At 35.5% G+C, this 18,325-nt stretch overlaps 1 protein-coding gene across 34 annotated transcripts in view; it reads left to right on the forward strand.

The window, feature by feature from the left end:
• PTPRD (protein tyrosine phosphatase receptor type D) overlaps positions 1 to 18,325 on the forward strand; it is a 1,154,377-nt gene that overhangs the window by 1,092,865 nt on the left and 43,187 nt on the right. For all 34 annotated transcript variants that reach the window (XM_085567659.1, XM_085567666.1, XM_085567665.1 and 31 more), the window contains one exon: positions 8,092 to 8,267. In XM_085567659.1, coding sequence (XP_085423785.1) covers positions 8,092 to 8,267 — 176 coding nt within the window. The remainder of the gene's footprint in view (positions 1 to 8,091; positions 8,268 to 18,325) is intronic.

Here is an 18,325-nt window from a genome sequence, read left to right on the forward strand (position 1 = left end):
AAAATTTTGTTTCCATGTTCTTGAAATCTGATTGAAGACTTGAAATCATCTCATATTGAACTGTTCTCAGCTGTTTCTGAGATGGACACTGGGAATTTTAAAGAATAATGACAGAAGGTTAGAAAGTAGTGAAGTTTATTGCATCCAAATGGATTTAAGGGAGAATTTACTGATTAAAAGACAAACAGATTGAGTTAAAACAGCTACATCTGTGATCTTCTACCTCTAAGAAGAAAGTAAAAATTCAGGGTGTGAGGAAGGAATGGATAAACATTCTGCATTATAAAATATCTTGCTGATTCTTTTAGGAGATATTAATGACTAAAAGTCTTCTGTATGTGGATATATTTGCATAATGCCAGTTATTAAAAGAAAAAAAATACCTATCATATTTCACCAGGGTATTTTTTTTAATGGGGAATTTAGTGACTTTAAAATTCTGCTAACACTAGAAAGCTCTGACTGAAATACAAATGGTCAATAAAGAAAAGGCAAGAAGCTGCAAATATTCTTATTTGTCTGATAGCCAGTTGCCAGTAAATCAGCTTTGATTATGCAGACCATCATTGTAAGATTTAGAAACTGTTTGGAGCATTGCAACCAAAGAGTCATGACCTGTACAAAATATTTGCACTCTGTCAAATTGCATTTTTGTTGCCTTCTGCTAACAATAGGAACTGAATGGCCCCTCACCCTACAAGTTTGGAGTGCCATAAAAAAAAACAAAAGTATTTTATTGATGGATACAGAAATACCCATACAGAATATGCATACAGAAAGATGGGTGAAGTGATTTCATGGTGTTAGGGGCCCTGTGAAGTATATTTCATAAAGTAGACTTTATGAAGACTTTATGGTGGCTGTCTTGACAACAATTCTGAGACAAGTTTTAGATGTATGAGCCTACTGATACTTAATAGTTATTGTAGTTAATATTTAATATAAAATGCTGCCATTCTTGATGGCCTGAAAATCCACTCAGAACATTTTTTCCTGCATATGTAGCCATACTTTCCATTGGTAAAATCTTCAAGAAAACATCTGGTGGCTTTGTCTTGACTGACTAATGAAGATTTGATACATATTCAATGTGAACACTCATATTGAAACTGGATTTTACAGGAAATATCAAACCAGATATAATTTCATTTCATACTATTAGAGGCACTCGTCATCTCTTTGAGTGCATAATTTGGAGTATAAATTAATATTTCTATTAAATAAAAGATCCCTTTGACTGTTAACTGCTGTGTAATTCAGTGTTAAAGAGATCACTAAACCCAGCTTCAGACAGCAGAAAAATAATCACCATACCATGACATCATGTTAGATTTCAATATCTGCTTTGTAGTATTGTGCAACATACTGCCATCTGCACATACTGTCACATATTGTGGATAGTTTCCTGATGCAATGCTCCTACCTATGCCTCTAAGGACCTGCACAGAACAATCTGTTTATTTCTATTCTGGACTACTTAATACTAGACAGTTTTTAGACCAAAACAAAACAAATTCATGCTTAGTTTTTTTTTCTTAAAGGAGCTCCTCCTTTTTGCCATGTCTTTTTGCTGGTTACCTTCCAAATTTCTTTTCTCACCTGCAGATCTTCCAAATTTCTCATCTTAACTGCAAATCTTCTACACTCTTAGTTCTTAGTTTGCATACTTACATTTCACTTTTGTCACCTTTACCCTTTTCTTTCAAATACTTCTCTTCTGTCCTCTAAACAATCCCTTTCTTTGTCAGGCCTAATTATGCATCTTCTGCCTATCCCTTTTTGGCATTGTCTTCTTTCCATAAATTCTCTCTAATTCAACATTTGTCTTTGAGACTCCATATCATTCATCCTTTCCCTTTTCCCCAGACTCTCCTAGTCCTCCTAACAGTCTCTTCACAATCCAGCTATCTATAGGTTTTCTTTTGCTGACATTTCTTCCTTCTTACCTAAATTTGTTAAGATGATGTGTAGAGAATTTTCCTCAGTCTTTGTAAAAACCCTTCATTTTAGAAATATTCACTACTAGAGTACCTCATTGGTTTTGTGCTGCTTCATATTTCAGTGAGTTCTTAAAAGTACAGATTTGTACTTAGATCATTTCAATGTGATTATTTGCTTAACTATATAGATTTCATGTAATAAAAACATCCACATAAACACTTGTTACTGGTACCTAGCACCTGTTCATTGGACAAGCAGATTAAGGAATGCCAGCTGATACAATTTTTTTGGATTTCAGGAAAGCTTTTAGTACCTTCTCTCATGGTATGTGTTTTTGGACAAAATGTCCAGCATACAGCTGGATAAATACATCATGTGATGGGTGAAAACTGGTTCACAGGTGAGACACAAGGGGTTATGGTAAATGGGATGACATCAGACTGGGGACCTGTCATTAGTGGGGTTCTGTAGGGCTTATGTGCTCTTCAACATCTTGGATTCAGGACTTGAAGGGATACTAACCATGCTTGCAAATGATAAAAATTGAGGAAGCTGTTGACTCCCTTAAAGGCAGGGAGGCCCTGCAGAGTTTCCTTGACAAATCAGGGGGCTGAACAATAAACAACCACAGGAAGTTCAACAAGAGAAAGTGCACCTGAGATAGGGCAACCTCTCAGGTGCTTGAGAGCAGAAAAGGACCTGGGCGAGCAAGCTGAACATGAGTCAGCAGCTCATGAGGGCCAAACATGTCCTGGGGGGAACTGGGCACCAAGGGGCATCCAGAGGGGCAAACATGTCCTGGGGGGCATTGGGCACAGAGGGGCATCCAGGGGGCATCACCAACCAGGGCCACTGTTAGAAGCCACAGTAGGAGGCATGTTGTCGTGGTAAGTTCTCACCAGGATGAACAAAGACACAAGTCAGGACTTCTTATGCTTTTACTGTAGACATGCCTTAATTCCAGCAATAAGACAACTATTTAGACTCAAAGACTGTTGTTTTACAAGCCTCTAAATTCTTACAATCTGCTTCCACAAAAGTGGTGGCTAACAAGCCCTTAATTTTGTACAGTACACTTATGTAGTTCTCACCTCCTAAAATAAATCCTTTAAAGGTGCTGGCTAACAAGCCACAGCACACGTCCACAGTCTCTCCACTCCTGCAATAAAGTTCAGTATGTAGTATGAGACAGAATGACAGCTGTGGTTTGATCAGACAAAGCAAGAGAGAGACAGAACAAAGAATATTGCCCCAGATTCCACGTTGTTCCTTCCATGTGGATGGTGCAGATCTGGGTGGTGTGACAAAGAAAGCAAAAGAGAAAGAGATGAAAAAGAGAGGATAGCAAAGGTCCTGACCTGCATCCTTTTATAGTTAACTTGGTGCATGCCTCTTATATGAATAAGATTTTTTGCACTGTTTTGTTTGCACATGCACAACCAGCCTGTGGTTTTTGGTCTGGCATTATTCAAAACACTAGACATTGATTTAAATCAGTAGTACAACTTCATCAACACTCTGAGTTCATCATGGTATTTTTCCAACTTGTTTACAAGCATGACAGAATTTAATCCTATTACTTCACACTATTTATGCACATGACTAAAAGCACATGTCTTAGGGAAGCAGTGCAGAAACAAAGCTTTATAGTTTAATTTATTTTAAATAGAAAGGCTGTTCAGTACTCAGCCTTTGTAAAGGCTTGAAATAATTCTGCTGTTTGATTTAAGTTTGTGAATGAAATGAGAAGTCTAATTAAAGTTACTTAAGATTATAACTCTCTCAGAAAATCAAGTGAATCATTCCTAAGGTCTACATTATTAGCCTTGTGGATCTGAGTCTATGTTGCAGTCAGCTGTACTGTCAACTCAGCTCATGAGTTCTCAGCATAAATTGAGAGCAATACAGTTCATGGGGATTTTTTTCTTCTGTTCTTAGCCAATTGTGGCATTGGCTAATTTTATTTCATTGCTCATTCACACTTACTATCTAAAAACTAAACTTTGTTCTCTTGAGATATTTAAAAGTGGATTGTCTTTCATGCTGAGCTACTTATCTGATTCTTGCCCATTGTGCTTAACTCCTGTCTGGCTAAATAAAGAGACTGCAGATTCTGGTCATTCATCACCACAGTTGAAAATGCTACTAGAAAATAGTTATGGTAGAATCATGGTTCAGGAGGTTGGTCTTTAACTGACTTCTTGTGCAGAATCTGTGCCTCTGCTTTCATGAAACTTATAAAAGTCAGGTTATACTCCATAGAATAACCTAAATTTATACTTCAGGTATGCCATCCTAAAGGCACAGTAAATCTCACTGAAGCCAAAAGACTTAGATGAAGTTCATATCAGTATTACAGAATTTGGTTGCTTTGTCCCTTTCTTGACCTATGCTTTTACAGAACAACTGACCTCTCTTAACTGTGAAACCCAAATTTAAGTAATGATGGCAATTGCTGCTGTGCTTGTGGGTATGTTGCCTTCAAGCTATGGCAGCTAACAAAAGTTTGCAGGATTTCATTGTACTGCAGTCAGACTGGTTGTCATTTGATTGCTTTTGCACTATTAAACTTGACACAAAATTGTTCTGTTTTCTCAGCTCAGAATGAGGATCTGGCCAGAAAGTAATTTCAGAAAGGAAAATTTTAATATTCAGATTTACTTGTCTTTGAAGAATTTTAATTCTTTGTCATTGTAGATATTTACAGATATCCAGGTTTTGTATTTGTTATTTTTAATAAATTCATTAGTCCTCTTATGATAAGGCACTGTCCCTAGAGGGCTTTAAGGATTTTGGAGCAGGATGTGAAACTGAGGTCATGCATGAAAACAGTGATGAAAAGAGACTCTGTGAGAAAAGGGTACAGTACTTAAAGGGACTATAAGAATGGATGGAGAACAGAGAACATCCCTGTTTGAGAGAGAGACAATGGAGCTGAGCATTCTGAATCAAGATGTTCTCTTGATCTCAGCAGATCAAGTATTATTGAGTACTGTATTCTGCTAGAGATAAATTCTTGATGTGAATCTTGGTGCAAGTGTTGGACCAACATATTTTTGTTTGTCTTTTTTTTTTTTTTTTCTCCAAAAAGTCATTGGTTAATTCATGAATAGTTGCTTAGGGCCTGTGATAAATGGATTATCATGTCCGTGTCCCACATATATCCTTGTTTGGTGAAGTGAAGCTGACTTGCCTTGTAAAATAATTTTTCTAGCTAAAGGACATACAGAAGTTTTTGAGTACACTTTACAGAAATAAAGTGGAAAAACAGAGTGGAAATTTCCACTTGAATCTATATTTAAAGAAAACTATGCAATTATCAGTAATTGTTAATCTTAATTCTTTCTTTCTTGAATCTTAGATCAAGGAAGGTATAATCTGGAAGCTTTTATTCCTTCTAATTTAAAGAATTTGAATTTATTTAATTTAGGAATTATAGATTTAAATATAATTTATCAATAAATTTAATACAAATTAACAACTAGAAGGAGAATTTACAATTTTAGACATTCTGGAGTTTTTACATCAGGTGCTGGTATTGATTGCTAAGATTTGTAAAGATTATTCTTTAGGGAACAGCTTGCAATAGTTCTCATGCTTAATTTTCACACTGAGTTTGTGCATTATCAGTTCCAGAGGACAGCTTTCCCAGAAGATCATTTAACCACTTTACAAAGTGTTGTTTTTCATTTTCTCCTCAGGCTTCTATTTATAACGTGCTTCAAAGTATGATACCAGGCATCATAATATAATTCTAATTTATGCAGAAAACATTTCTTACCAGCTTTCTCAGTTCCTTTGTTAATAATATCCAGTTGGTGTAGATTTTTCCTGGCTTCATTCTTCCTTCTCATCTGTTTTGTGAAAAAAAAAAGTTTTATTATCTTGATAAAGGAAGAAAATACGTCCTTGTTCCTAGCAGTTTTATTTTCTATGTCATTAATTCCAATATCCACAATGAGAAGTGTCATATAATACAGCATCAGGTCTACAAAAGTGATGCTTTTGAACTCCACTTTCTACCTTTAATGGAGGGAAATCATGTTTTTCATCTATAGACTATGCAGGTTAACAAGTTTTTTATTTTGTTTTATTTTTCCCCTGGAAGAGACTTTCAGTCAGGTCAAATCAGTCAGACAGTCTGCCTGTCTCCATTCTTGCATCTTGCCTGAGGTGTGCCATTTTCTGCCTCTCTTGTAATCCTGAAGTTACAAGGTCTTTCTATCTCTGAAATATTTTGTGAGGTTTTTCTTCTAATTCTGTACAGAAAGTTAAAACTAATTAAAATTTTAGTTTAAGCATGATTTGAACATATGAAACAAGAACATATATTGAACTTTATCGAGCATGAAGGCATAATTTTTTGCTAGACTACAGCTGCAATAACCCATAATCTGAATAATTTCCATATTATATTGGATCTTATTTAGCATGACATTTAGTCTGTGGGTTCATTCACTGCTAAGTAAGCAGAGGAATGAAACATTCGGGCTTACCCTGAATGAGTGTTGAAACTATTAAAATTGTAGGTAAACAGGAGCAGTCTATTTTAAAGAGGTAGACCTAAATTCCATTCAAATTCAAAACATTTTGGAAGACATTTTCAGATTTGTGCCACTTATAGTCAGGAAAGACAGGAGTGTGCAGCTCCAGTAATTCCCAATTTGGGATCACCAGCAGGAGATAATGCATCAGAAATTATTTGAATATTTTGTTTCTGACAGAAATCTTGGGAAATATTTATTTACAATTTATTCTATTTTATAGCCAAAGAAACTCAATTTTCTTGCTTTGTGGAGGGAAAACAGTCATAGCTGTAGAATAAATCTGGAGCTGGTATCATCACCTTGACTCTTTTATGAAAGAGTTTGTGGAACCTCCACCATTTCTTGGGGTTGTAGACTTGTGCATGACAGATTGGCTGCATAAATATAGATCATACATTTCTGCTCAAAGAAATAACTTCTGTCAATTACTTCAACAAAACTTACTAAGGTGCAGATAACTATATTCAGCTAATTAACACTGCTTTGCCATTCAGCCAGCACTGAGATCTCACATAAGTGTCTTAGTTCTTTCTCTGGTCATCAATTAAAACAGCAGCAGTGACAAAAAGAATGGTTCCCTCAGTGCTTTGTCTTCCAACATGCATGTTGTCTGAGTTAAAAGCTGAGCACTGCATTGCTGAATCCAGCAGTATTCTGAGAATTGGTCCTTTTTTTTCCATTTCCATAAGCATGTCTGCCTTATTAGTGCAGACTAGTAATGTGACTTTCACTACAGCCAGTGCATCTCCTCGGCCTGGGCAGGCAGCATGTTCTAAGTCCCCACATCCTATGGCATACCCTGAGTTATATAGATTGCAGTTAGGAGCTGGCCTGATTCCTATGGGGCTCTAAGAATGGACATGTGTCTGTCTAGTAGACACAGCCAAAGTTCCTGTATAAGTCTTGTCCAAAACACCTGAGCCTCAAGCAAATAATGGTGTAGGTCCCATGTGCACACAAGTCTTGGATCCCGCTTCTTTTAACATTTTTAATTCTTATTCAGTCATGCAAAGGTTATTATTTCATGCATACACCATATAGAAAATTTCACTGTTTCTTGTATCTGACTTACATCATATGTTTTGTTACAATAAAACTCAATTATCTTTACATTTAATGGAGAAAATGAATATAGCAGTGATATTAATAGTCTTGATATTTTTTTTTCTTCTGTATTTAAAGGAAATGCAATGACTTCAACAAGAATGTTTGAGGAGCCTACTCAGGGTGTCTGATTGAGAATCCTCCCTGTCTGTCTCAGGTAGCACTGCCATATTTTGGGTGCCTGCAGCCAGCATCAGACCAGCTTTTAAATGCTGCTGTGTTAACCCCCGGGTCTCTCTACCTGATACAGATTTTCAGTCTTCTTTTATACTTCTTATCATGCAACATCTCTTGTTTTAAAAGAATAGTTATTCCCAAAGAGACCACCATGCCTCTTGACTCCACAAATGGCATATACTCATTTGTAAGTACCCATCTACTATTTGGCATGCAGCAAGCCCAGATTCATCAAATGAGCTGTGACATGGGATTATTCAGCCCCAGTACAACAGGACACAGAGAAATTCTGCCCTGTATTTTCACTCTCCTCTCTTTGCAGGCATACCAGGCAGCGACTATATCAATGCCAATTACATAGATGGATACAGGAAGCAGAATGCATATATAGCAACGCAGGGGGCACTGCCAGAAACCTTTGGTGACTTCTGGAGAATGATGTGGGAACAACAAGGTGCAACAGTCGTCATGATGACAAAACTAGAGGAGAGGTCCAGGGTAAGAAAAACTTATGCAAGGTTAATAATATTGTACCCGAGTTATCAGTAATGTAAGTGTTCTGTTTCCTTCATGTATGTTTGCCTGTCATCTTTATCTGTGAAAAACTGAGGGCTTATTTTTTTTAGGTTACCATGAGTCAAAAGTGTCTGCATGAAAATTACTTATATATAGGCAATCTTGCTTTCACTATGAAACTACTAAGTCATGACATTTATTTAATATTTTTTGATGTTCTGGAAAAAAATTAATTTGTTGATCACAATGATTTTGGGGGGTTGTTTTCTTTTTTAACAATGTTGGAAATCTTATTGAGGTGACCAAAAGAATTACATCCCCAGTAGTAATAAGAATATGATTGCGTCATCCTGTTGTGAGGAAGTTAATGTATGTCAGCAGCATTCAGTTATCAGTTTTAAATGGTATAACTTCAGCATTATTTAACATCAGTGAGGATTTGAGGATTTGGATTTGCTTGAGAAACATTTTTTTTTTTTTTTTGGGCACATGCTGGTAGCTAGGAAAATTGCAACAGCACGTGCAATAACAGAATAAAAAATTATCTGTGGTATTTCAAATTCAATTTTGCATACCAAACTAAAATTAGGAAAGTAAAGCACTGAAACATGGATATTTTTCTGATAATAGCATGACACTGTCCAAATAATATATTCTATTATTAGAAAAGTTATAATAAAATATGTGCTATATGTAAAGGGAAATAAAAAATAGTAATTAGGGTTTTTTATAAGAAAATGAAAGTGATAGAAAGTGTAGTAACAGATCATTGTGTGTTGTATGAAGATTTAATAGTGGGTCCGTATTTGGTGACACTCATCAATTTTAAAAGTGGATGTTAATGGAAAGGAGGGAGTAAACGGGAAAAAAAAAAAAAAAACAGAAGATATGAAGAACACAAAGATGGGGAGAAAGAGAAATAAGAAAAATCATTGTCAGCAGTCAATCAGGAAGACAAACAAGTATTTAGCCCTCAATAGTGGTTCCTCTATCAAAATTTTTCTACAGCAAGAGTATTTTGTGTCAAAAGGTACTTGAAGTCCTCATGGGTTGTTTGGGCTCATGATGCTGTTACCATTACTAGGAGCACACACTGGTTGGGGAGAGTGCTGCATAGCTGGTTCACTGCTGTTTTCTGTAAACACGTTTATGCGGCCTATATCATAAGCCAGAAACTTCAACCAAATGCAAAAATTAGAAACTGGGAGAAAAAAGTGGTGATTCTAATATCAGTAGTCATCACTTCCCTTGGGACCCTGCCAACAACAGTAGAGGGTTTTCAAATTCAAGAGGTGAATAAAATAAACAGGAGTGTCACAGAAAAAACACTGCTGGAAGCAATCTGAGGTACTCTGTCCTAGGAGCTTGTGTGAAGAGGCAGGAAGCTGCAAGTGGGAAGCAGGCTGCAGGACTGCAGGTGGAAGGTAGAAAAAGCTAAGGTATCAAGGCTCTGTGCAATGATTTAAAAAATGCCATAAAAATATGGGAGATCAAGAAAAGTTCAGTAATATAGAAAGACATTATGGAGGAGGACAGAAGATTTATCATCCAGACTGGTTTTAAATCAATATAGGTATATAACAGAGGTAACTGGATAATAGTTGGTATTTCAGTAGTTCATGGATGAGCTCCATTTCAAAAGGAAAATATTTCAGCATGTGTCAGCTTGGAACAGGGCGGAGTGCACCACATAGCCTAATGCTATACTGTGTTGGCATTGATGTCTTTTTTATATGCTTGGATACCTATAATTGCAATGATTACATAACATGAACCTCTTGGCAGCAGTCATTCCCTTCTGGAGGCTTACCAAAACATATATATTTATTCTTTTACCCTTTCTGTCATTTCTATAAGTAGAGTAGGCTTTTTGCAGTTCAAGCAATGTATACAATTCTAATTATAGAGTCGCTTCCCACATGTAACTTCAACCTACATTAACACCACTGCTTTTACATACCTGTTGGCAATTAGTACATAGCAGAGGGTAATTTTAGCAGAATTTTTAGTTTTATCTTGGGTCTACAGACCTTGTCTAGTCCAGGCACTGCCTGTTTGGAATTGAGGAAATGTAATTTTGCCCATTTCCTCACTAATTAATTCTTTAAAGTTACTGGTAAATGACACCAGAGCAAAGAAAAAAACAGTTCCTAATAAGCAGCCCATTGCAAAAGGCATACTTAAGCACTTGAAAGTTTATCTTAATACTGCAGGCCACAGACAGTCACTGTCTAGAAGGATGTTTTGATGTAGCTAAATGAAATTCTTCTCATTCTCTCCAATAATTGCCTAGCAGAGTTTTAAGCTAACTCTAGCCTTTGTTGGCTGCACCCTAAAAAAACACTGATCAGAATAATAATCACTTCCATAAGTGATTAGCATTCAGAAGCAATACATTCTGTAAGTGGAATGTGAAACTAGACATTCTAGTCAATGAATTGCTCATGCATTCACTGCTTATATTTGTGTAATTTTTGTGCATAATTTAACGCCTTCTATGTTCATAGGCTGAATTTGATGCATTCCTTGGAGTGCGTTACATACCAGCTATCCAGTATGTAACTCAGCTCCCAATCTCAGAGTCAGCAGCTTTGTGAAATGGCATACCAGTTACCTCTTCTCATACTGCATGTAATGTAATTAATGGGATTGATGGTGGGGCAGCAGTGGGAATCCTTGTGCAGGAAAAAAAACCCAACATTGCTATTTTTCTCTCGTTGCTATCATTTTTATATAGCATATTCTTGTAGCAGAAAAACAAGTGAAATTTCAAACATAAAATATAAGCACTGTTACATATTATTATGGATGAAGAGCTTTGCTAATTTTGTTTCTTTTTCTCCTTTGATTCTGTTTTGATTGCTTTTGTGTCTTGGCAGCCTGATCATTATTCCTGCTGCAAGGCAAGATTGTTTCTCCCTCTGACTTTCTGCTTTCCATTTCCATGTCGTCATTTCTGTTTAGCTAGCTTTCTTTCATTATGTAGTCCTGCAACCTGGTATCAGACTTTATAACCTGGACTGCATAGATAAAGATGAGGCTTTTAATTGAATTTGCAGAAAGAAATTTGGTTCATTAGCATGTGTAAGATGTCTGAGTGACTTCAGATTTCAGAATGCTCATATTTTACAGCTGAGTAGATCAAATGAAGATGTTACAGTGAATTCATTATTCATTTGTTTGCCTATAAGGAAGCTGCAGGAAAAAAAGGTCTTTCACTTATAACCTTTCATACTTAGTTGGTTTCATATTAAATGTCATCACCTGAATTTCCCTTGACCTAAACCAGACTCCAAGAGAAAGTCAGTCTGATCATTCATGAAAATAATTTGTATCAAAAAGGATTATGCACATTGGCAGTGCATTGAACAGTGTTAGTAGCATTTTTGTCACAGGTACAAGTTTAATCATAGTGAAATAAAAGAACAATATTGAAGGTTGTAAATTAGAGATTAAGAAAAGCAGTTGTGTGTTATACTAAGGAAACATAGGAAACATATAAAACTTTAATGTGTGGTACCTCTCTTTCCAACTTCTCTGTCTCTTCCTCCACCCCAAGTAGTACAGATTAAATTTTGTTGTTGTTGCTGAGTTTTGGGTGGGTTTTTTTGCTCTTCTCAACTAATTGGATGTTCTGAGTACTCATGTGCTGTAGTAAATTTTGTGAATGATCAGATGAAAAATCTCTATAGAAAAACATAACGTTGCCTCTGACAAGAAATATCTAGTCCTTCCTCCTTTTTCAGGGTAGGATACTGTTGTAGATTGTCTGCTTGCAAAAGGATTCAGTCCTTTCCTTCTTTGCTTTGTTGTTCTGTTTTTGAATACATTTGCTGTGCTATCTTGGAACTGATAGAAAATACTTTCCTCCTTAACTTCATTATAATATTTTCTGTATTGTGACCCAATTGCCTAGTTTAAAATCTTTTGACAAAAAACCCAGTCAGGTCAAAGCTAAATAAAAATATAATGACACTATCAAGTACTCAAATATTAGAAGCCAAATAACAGTATAATGTCAATATCAAGTTGATATTGAGCCAGATTCTGAACTTCATTTCTGATCAGGAAGACTTTATTTTTCTTAGTGATACTATAAGCTTCATTCAAATTTGCTAATGACTAAGTGAATACATAAGGGAACTACATTTGTGGCATTCTGTTAGCCTGATCCAAACACCTATTTGACTGTCATGAAATGGATATCATCATCATCAATATTATAAGCAAAAAATATCTAAAACCCCATACACGTAGAATAATCATCTTAGTTTGTCAAGGTTTAACATCCTGAGTCTTCATTGGGAAGGGGGAGATCAGTAGAAAATTGATGTATCCTCTCTCAGATTTTATTCCCCATTATTGATGCACATGTGATTATTTGCATGGGTCCTGTATTTATTCCATAAGAACATCAAAAGCTAGTTGAAAGTCCTTGGCCTTACCGTGTCTCAACTTGTCACTGATGCCTGAGAGAGTCAGGAGAGATGGTACTGTCACAATAAAAGGTAAAGGGACTTTTCCTGGTATTGCTGAAATACTAAATAGGATCTCCTGTTATTCCAAGTGTCAAGCATCAGAACACTTGTGTCCAAATATTTCAAGAAAATTGCTATAGATTTATAGACTATTCCATGCATAATAAAACTGGAAAATGGATGACAGTAGAAATAGGTAGGTAAAATAATTCTTTGGGGTTTGTTTTGTTTAGTGGATTGATTGGGTTTTTTTAAGGCGATAAAATAAATTAAATCAGGGAAGGTTTATTCAAGTTGAAATAGGACAAAACGCACAATGAGTAGAAAATGCACTTGTACATTGGGACACCTTAGTAAAAACAGCTTAGAAACAGACGTTGGCAGGCTAAGATTTCTAAGTCTTGCTATAGATAAGGAAAAAATTAAGGCAGGTCTGGGAAAAGCACTACATTTTTTTTCTCAAAATGTGCATGTTGCTAAGAGTTGTCTTGAATCCTCATTTGCTGATGGCAGAGTAGGAACTGATATCTAATCTATCTGACTTCATATTAAGACAAAGCAAGAGTACCTGCACCACAGTAAGTAATAAACACAGAAAACTATGAATGCAGTTTTCTTTCCTGTATGAAATGGATGTAGCAGACTTTTATGCGATTGTAATGAAGTTAGTTTTCCATTTGTTGCGCAGGGCTTCTGCAGCAAATTTCAGATCTTTCCTCCTAAGTATGTTTGGGTAATACTGGAGGTATTACCTATCAAAATACTGCATCAAAAATAAGTGGCAATTAGACATTTTCACTAAAGGAATAGAGAAGTCAGCAGGAGGTACACTTAAAAATTAATTTAAGAAAATTGTCAATACAGTCCCAAGTGCACCTGTATTCTATTGTATTTAGGCAAAATGTAATTGATTTTTGCAGAAAACTTTCACTAGTGTTTCATATTGGGCAGCACAGCTGTGTAAAAATGTGGGTTTTTTAAAGTTGTGAAATATATTTATATAAGAAAATATAAAAAGAAATTTTAGCTATGCTTTGTAGCAACCAAAAAAATCATGTCTTTAAGCTGCAAGTGGTAAGTTAGCATATAAGTCAGCAGATAGTAGATAGGACACATTGCAGATGGCATTTTTTCATAATAAATGTATCATTTTATTAAAGAGGAATTAAATGTGCAATTTTATCATTGTTAATTCCCTACTTTTAATGGCAAACCAATACCTTCTGTACCAATAATGTACTGTCTGTCAAAATTTTCACTTCTTTAGTGTTTGCTGAATGCTATGATATGAGTCACATGAAGAATGAATGAGAGAACTGGGGGAAAAAAAGAACACAAAATCAAGTACACCATGTGTTCACCAGATTTACAAAAATAAAAATGTGTAGGTTTGTACTGGGGTTTTTTTCACTGTAAGAGAATGCCATGGCTACAGTCCAAGAATTCCTACACCGTCTTATGAGGTAGAGTCACCAGTTGTAATGTCAGAATTGTAAAACGCAGTCATGACTGTTTATTATGGAAGGATTCTCAGAGGCACAAGGACAGGAACATGATCAGCTCTCAGTTTCTATGACTGAAATATACTCAGTCAAAGATGCTTAATGCATGCAAGAATCTAATGCAATAAAGCTTAGAGTTTCTTTTTCTAGGCACATTTCAGGTAGAAGAGCTGTGCCAAGGTGCCTCAACTAAAATTCAGACTATTGATATCCAGGAAAATAGCTGTGAAAATGCCATACTATAAGTAGGGTTAATTTTGCTTTTACACACTAAATAGGCTTAAAGTCAGGTTACTTCAGCTTGTATACACTTGAAATTGAGAACATACAGAATTAATGTCCCATGTGAAAAGATATTGATAAATCAGAGAAAATCTAGAAGGGTACAGTAATGATCAAATGCTTGAGAAATAGTAAAAATTATTTTTATTTATTTTATTTATGAGACAGTGAAGGAAACCACAGTAGTCTTTCAGCATATGAAAGGCTGTTAAAAAACTCCCTGCCTTTGGAGTTTTAAGGAGGAGGAAATAAGCTATGCAGCAAAGATTATTTATATTGAACTCTTAAATGACTTCCAAAATGTAATGTCAAGAATAGAGCAAGCTTTGTAGGATACTGTTTGCAGTCTCTACCCTTACAAGTTTTCAAGAACTGTTTGCATCAGAGTTTTGCCTGAAATGGTCTTGAGCTCCAATACCTGGTATTGCCAAAAATATTTTTCAAGGCAACCACTATTTTTTTGTGTAATCATTCTGTGTGCTTTCTTTTAGCTGTTAGGGTAAACTGATGGTTTTCTATAAAAATATAACTTTCCTGAAGCAAGTGTATAGCAAGTTGTTTAGTCAAAACCATATTCTAACTCTCTAATTTGAATTTATTTTCTTAATTCCTTTGCTTTGTGCTTGAGGTAAGACATGTACTACTACCTCATAAAATTCTTCTTTTAATACAGACAGAGGAACTATTCCACATGTAGAAAATGCCCATTGACATTTTGGGTTAGAATATAAAAAATTCTGTGTATTTGTTTTCAAAATTGAGTGAATGTAGAATCTTAGAATCATTACGTTTGGAAAAGACCTTCATGAAATCCAACTTTCTACCAAGTACCAAATGTCCATTCGTTTTTGAACATTTCCAAGGATGGTGACTCTCCCACTTCCCTGGGAAGCCTGTTCCAATGCTTAACCACTTTTTCAGTGAAGAAATTTTTCCTGATATACAACCTGAATCTCCCCTGCTGCAGATGGAGACCTTTTCCTCTTCTCCTGTTGCTGGTTGCCTGGAAAAGGAGATCGACGCCTTCCTCCCAACAACCTCCTTTCAGGTAGTTCTAGAGCACAATAAGGTACCCCCAGAACCTTCTTTTCTCCAGACTGAACAACCATTGTATCCTCAGCCACTCTTCATAGGACTTAGAGACCCTTCACCAGCTTCACCCTCTCTGGACACATGATGAGTTCATGTTTGGTTTACCACTGTAGTGTATTACTTCAGCGCATGGTGTTCTGTCAAGCAATTTGAGGCTTGAAAATGTCAGAGAGTGGATTTAGTATTGTTTATCAAAAAGTTATCCTACTTTTCCTTATTTAGCAGATTATGGTGAAAAACTCAAGGCCAGTTGTCCTCTATGGCAAGCAACAAATCAGGAAAATTTAAGTTCTTCTAGCTGTCTCTGAAAAATAATATTATTGTTTACATTTGCATAATTTGCAGAGCTTTTCATGTGTTCTAAGGAAGTTAATGGATACAGATGGATACTGAGGTTGCTAATCAATACTTTTGCTAGGGGATTTTTCTGGCTCATGTTACAGGAACTGTATGAAATACATTTATGAGATAAAGAATTTCATCTAGCTATAGAAAGATTACCTTGACTTGAAGTTGCATTCAAAAATCAAAATCCAGACTGAGACCTCTAGGTCCACAAAATACCTTCCAATGCACCTTTTCATGTATTAGTTCTGTTTCAAGTGAACCAAAGACACAATAATAATAGAAATTTTTTGATCTGATGTTTCTTTCTTTTGATCCTTTTGTTTAACTGATATTTTACATAATATTCATATCATCCTGAAAAGGTAGTTCTCTTTTATGGAAAATAGTAGATCTTCATTACAGCACTTGAATAGCAGGCTGAAATGTTCAATATGTTCTTCATCCTGTAATATCTTATTCAGTGAACGGATTATTCAGGCTGTACCAAGTGATCAGCCCTGAGTACAAGAGGATGAAACAAAAAGTAGTCAGCACATTCAGTTTTCCAGTCAGTCCATTCATTTAAACTTTTTCAAGACGTTTTTGGAAAATCTTGCTGAACTTAACTGTTTGACAGACTCATCCTTCAAAATGAATTACTTAAAACCATGCCTTCCCTGCTGTTAGAAAAAGCTCAAAAAAGACATCTCACATTGATATCAGCAATACAATTTTGAACTGTTCTTTTCTTGTAAAGATGAAGATGAAAATTGAGATAGAGAACACTTTTAAATGTGCCTAATATTCCTTTCAATATCTGTTTCTATTTGTTTTTATAACCATACCACACTCTTTCATAAGAATCAGAATGAAAAAATTCTGGGGATAGTCTCTTTAATTAATTATCTTTCAGTGTTAACTGTTAACCTATTAACCATAGCTCAGAAATTCCAGAAAGTAAGGGTGTAATGAGGGTGTATTTGAAGCCTTAGTAGAGGAGTAAAATTTGTTATTAATTGATTAGCCTATTCTTTATTTGTGTTGCCTCCAAATTCTTATTGGAATATTTCTTGGGGCTACTGTACTTAAGACCAAAATTTAAAACTTATTTGTGACTATGAATTTATATTTTAGTCTTTCATTTAGACCTAGACTGAAGTCAATGAGTGACACTAGAGCAAATCTTGTCCAAATAAAATCAAAAAACATGTCTGTACTCTGATGTTCTTTCTTTTATCTTTGCATTATAATCTCAAATACTATTGTCAATGTCTTTAAGCTTTAGAGACAAATCAGACTAATCATTACATGGCAAGGCATTGCTGGAAAAAGAAAATGGCTTCAGAGTAACAACTGTTTGGAGACAAAATATTAGCTGAAATGTCTGTGGCAGTAAATTAGCCTGATAGTGTTTGAGACAGGGTCCACCGCCACTAATTGGCACTACTGTTCTTATTGCATAATTATTATTAACATTTATTATTTTTCTGTTTTTGAAGGAAGATCATCTGAAAATACTATAGAAAATTCAGTCTGCAAGTCTCTTTTTAGTAAGAGAACCATGGCAAGAAATTATGTATTACTGATATTTTGTATTCTATAGTCAGCATGATTAATACACTGTTCTTCCAGCAAATCATGTGCTATATATATCTGCCTTACCCTAATTTTCTGTCTCTTTCCTGATCTTTTTTTGTTTTGTCCTTATAATCTTAGATGGCTTAAAGCAGCTGGTTCATTTGTTAAGAATCACCTGAAGGAGCTTTTCAGCATGAATGATGGAACTTTATACTGGAAAATTACTTCTCTACCCTTGAATGTCAGGAATCTTTGTATTCATATGTTCATATGGAAATACACTTCCTTCAGCTCTCTTGATGCATAGCAGCATGTTCTCTAGTGTCTATGACTTGTTGAAGTGTGAATATCCACGAATATTAGGAACTCTTTAGCTGAAACCCTTCAAGTCTGAAAATGTCTCATGCTTCTCATTTGTAATGAAAAAGGATGCATTTACATTTTTTTACAACTTTGCTTTCAGTGAATACTTGTACTTCCATAAAGAGAAAGGATTTGCATGGTCTGAGTGGAAGAAATACAGAGAAAGAAAATATGTGCATGTTTGAGAGGCAAGTTAAGAGAATGTGCCTACAATTAGTTATATATACATCTACTTCTATGGTACTTAAAAAGTTTTCTTAATGTATTTAGTCATTTGAGAGCTACTCTGATTTCATATGTAGTGGTTTTGGCACTGTACAACTTATGATCATGGGTTGAGTGATGGTGTCAGAGAGCAGAATGGTCCCCCTGTTTTCCAGGAGGAGGCAGTCAGAGACCTGCTGAGGCACTTGGATAT

Source organism: Lonchura striata, chromosome Z (assembly GCF_050655825.1).
Source record: "Lonchura striata isolate lonStrDom1 chromosome Z, ASM5065582v1, whole genome shotgun sequence".
Classification (NCBI taxonomy): Eukaryota; Metazoa; Chordata; class Aves; order Passeriformes; family Estrildidae; genus Lonchura; species Lonchura striata.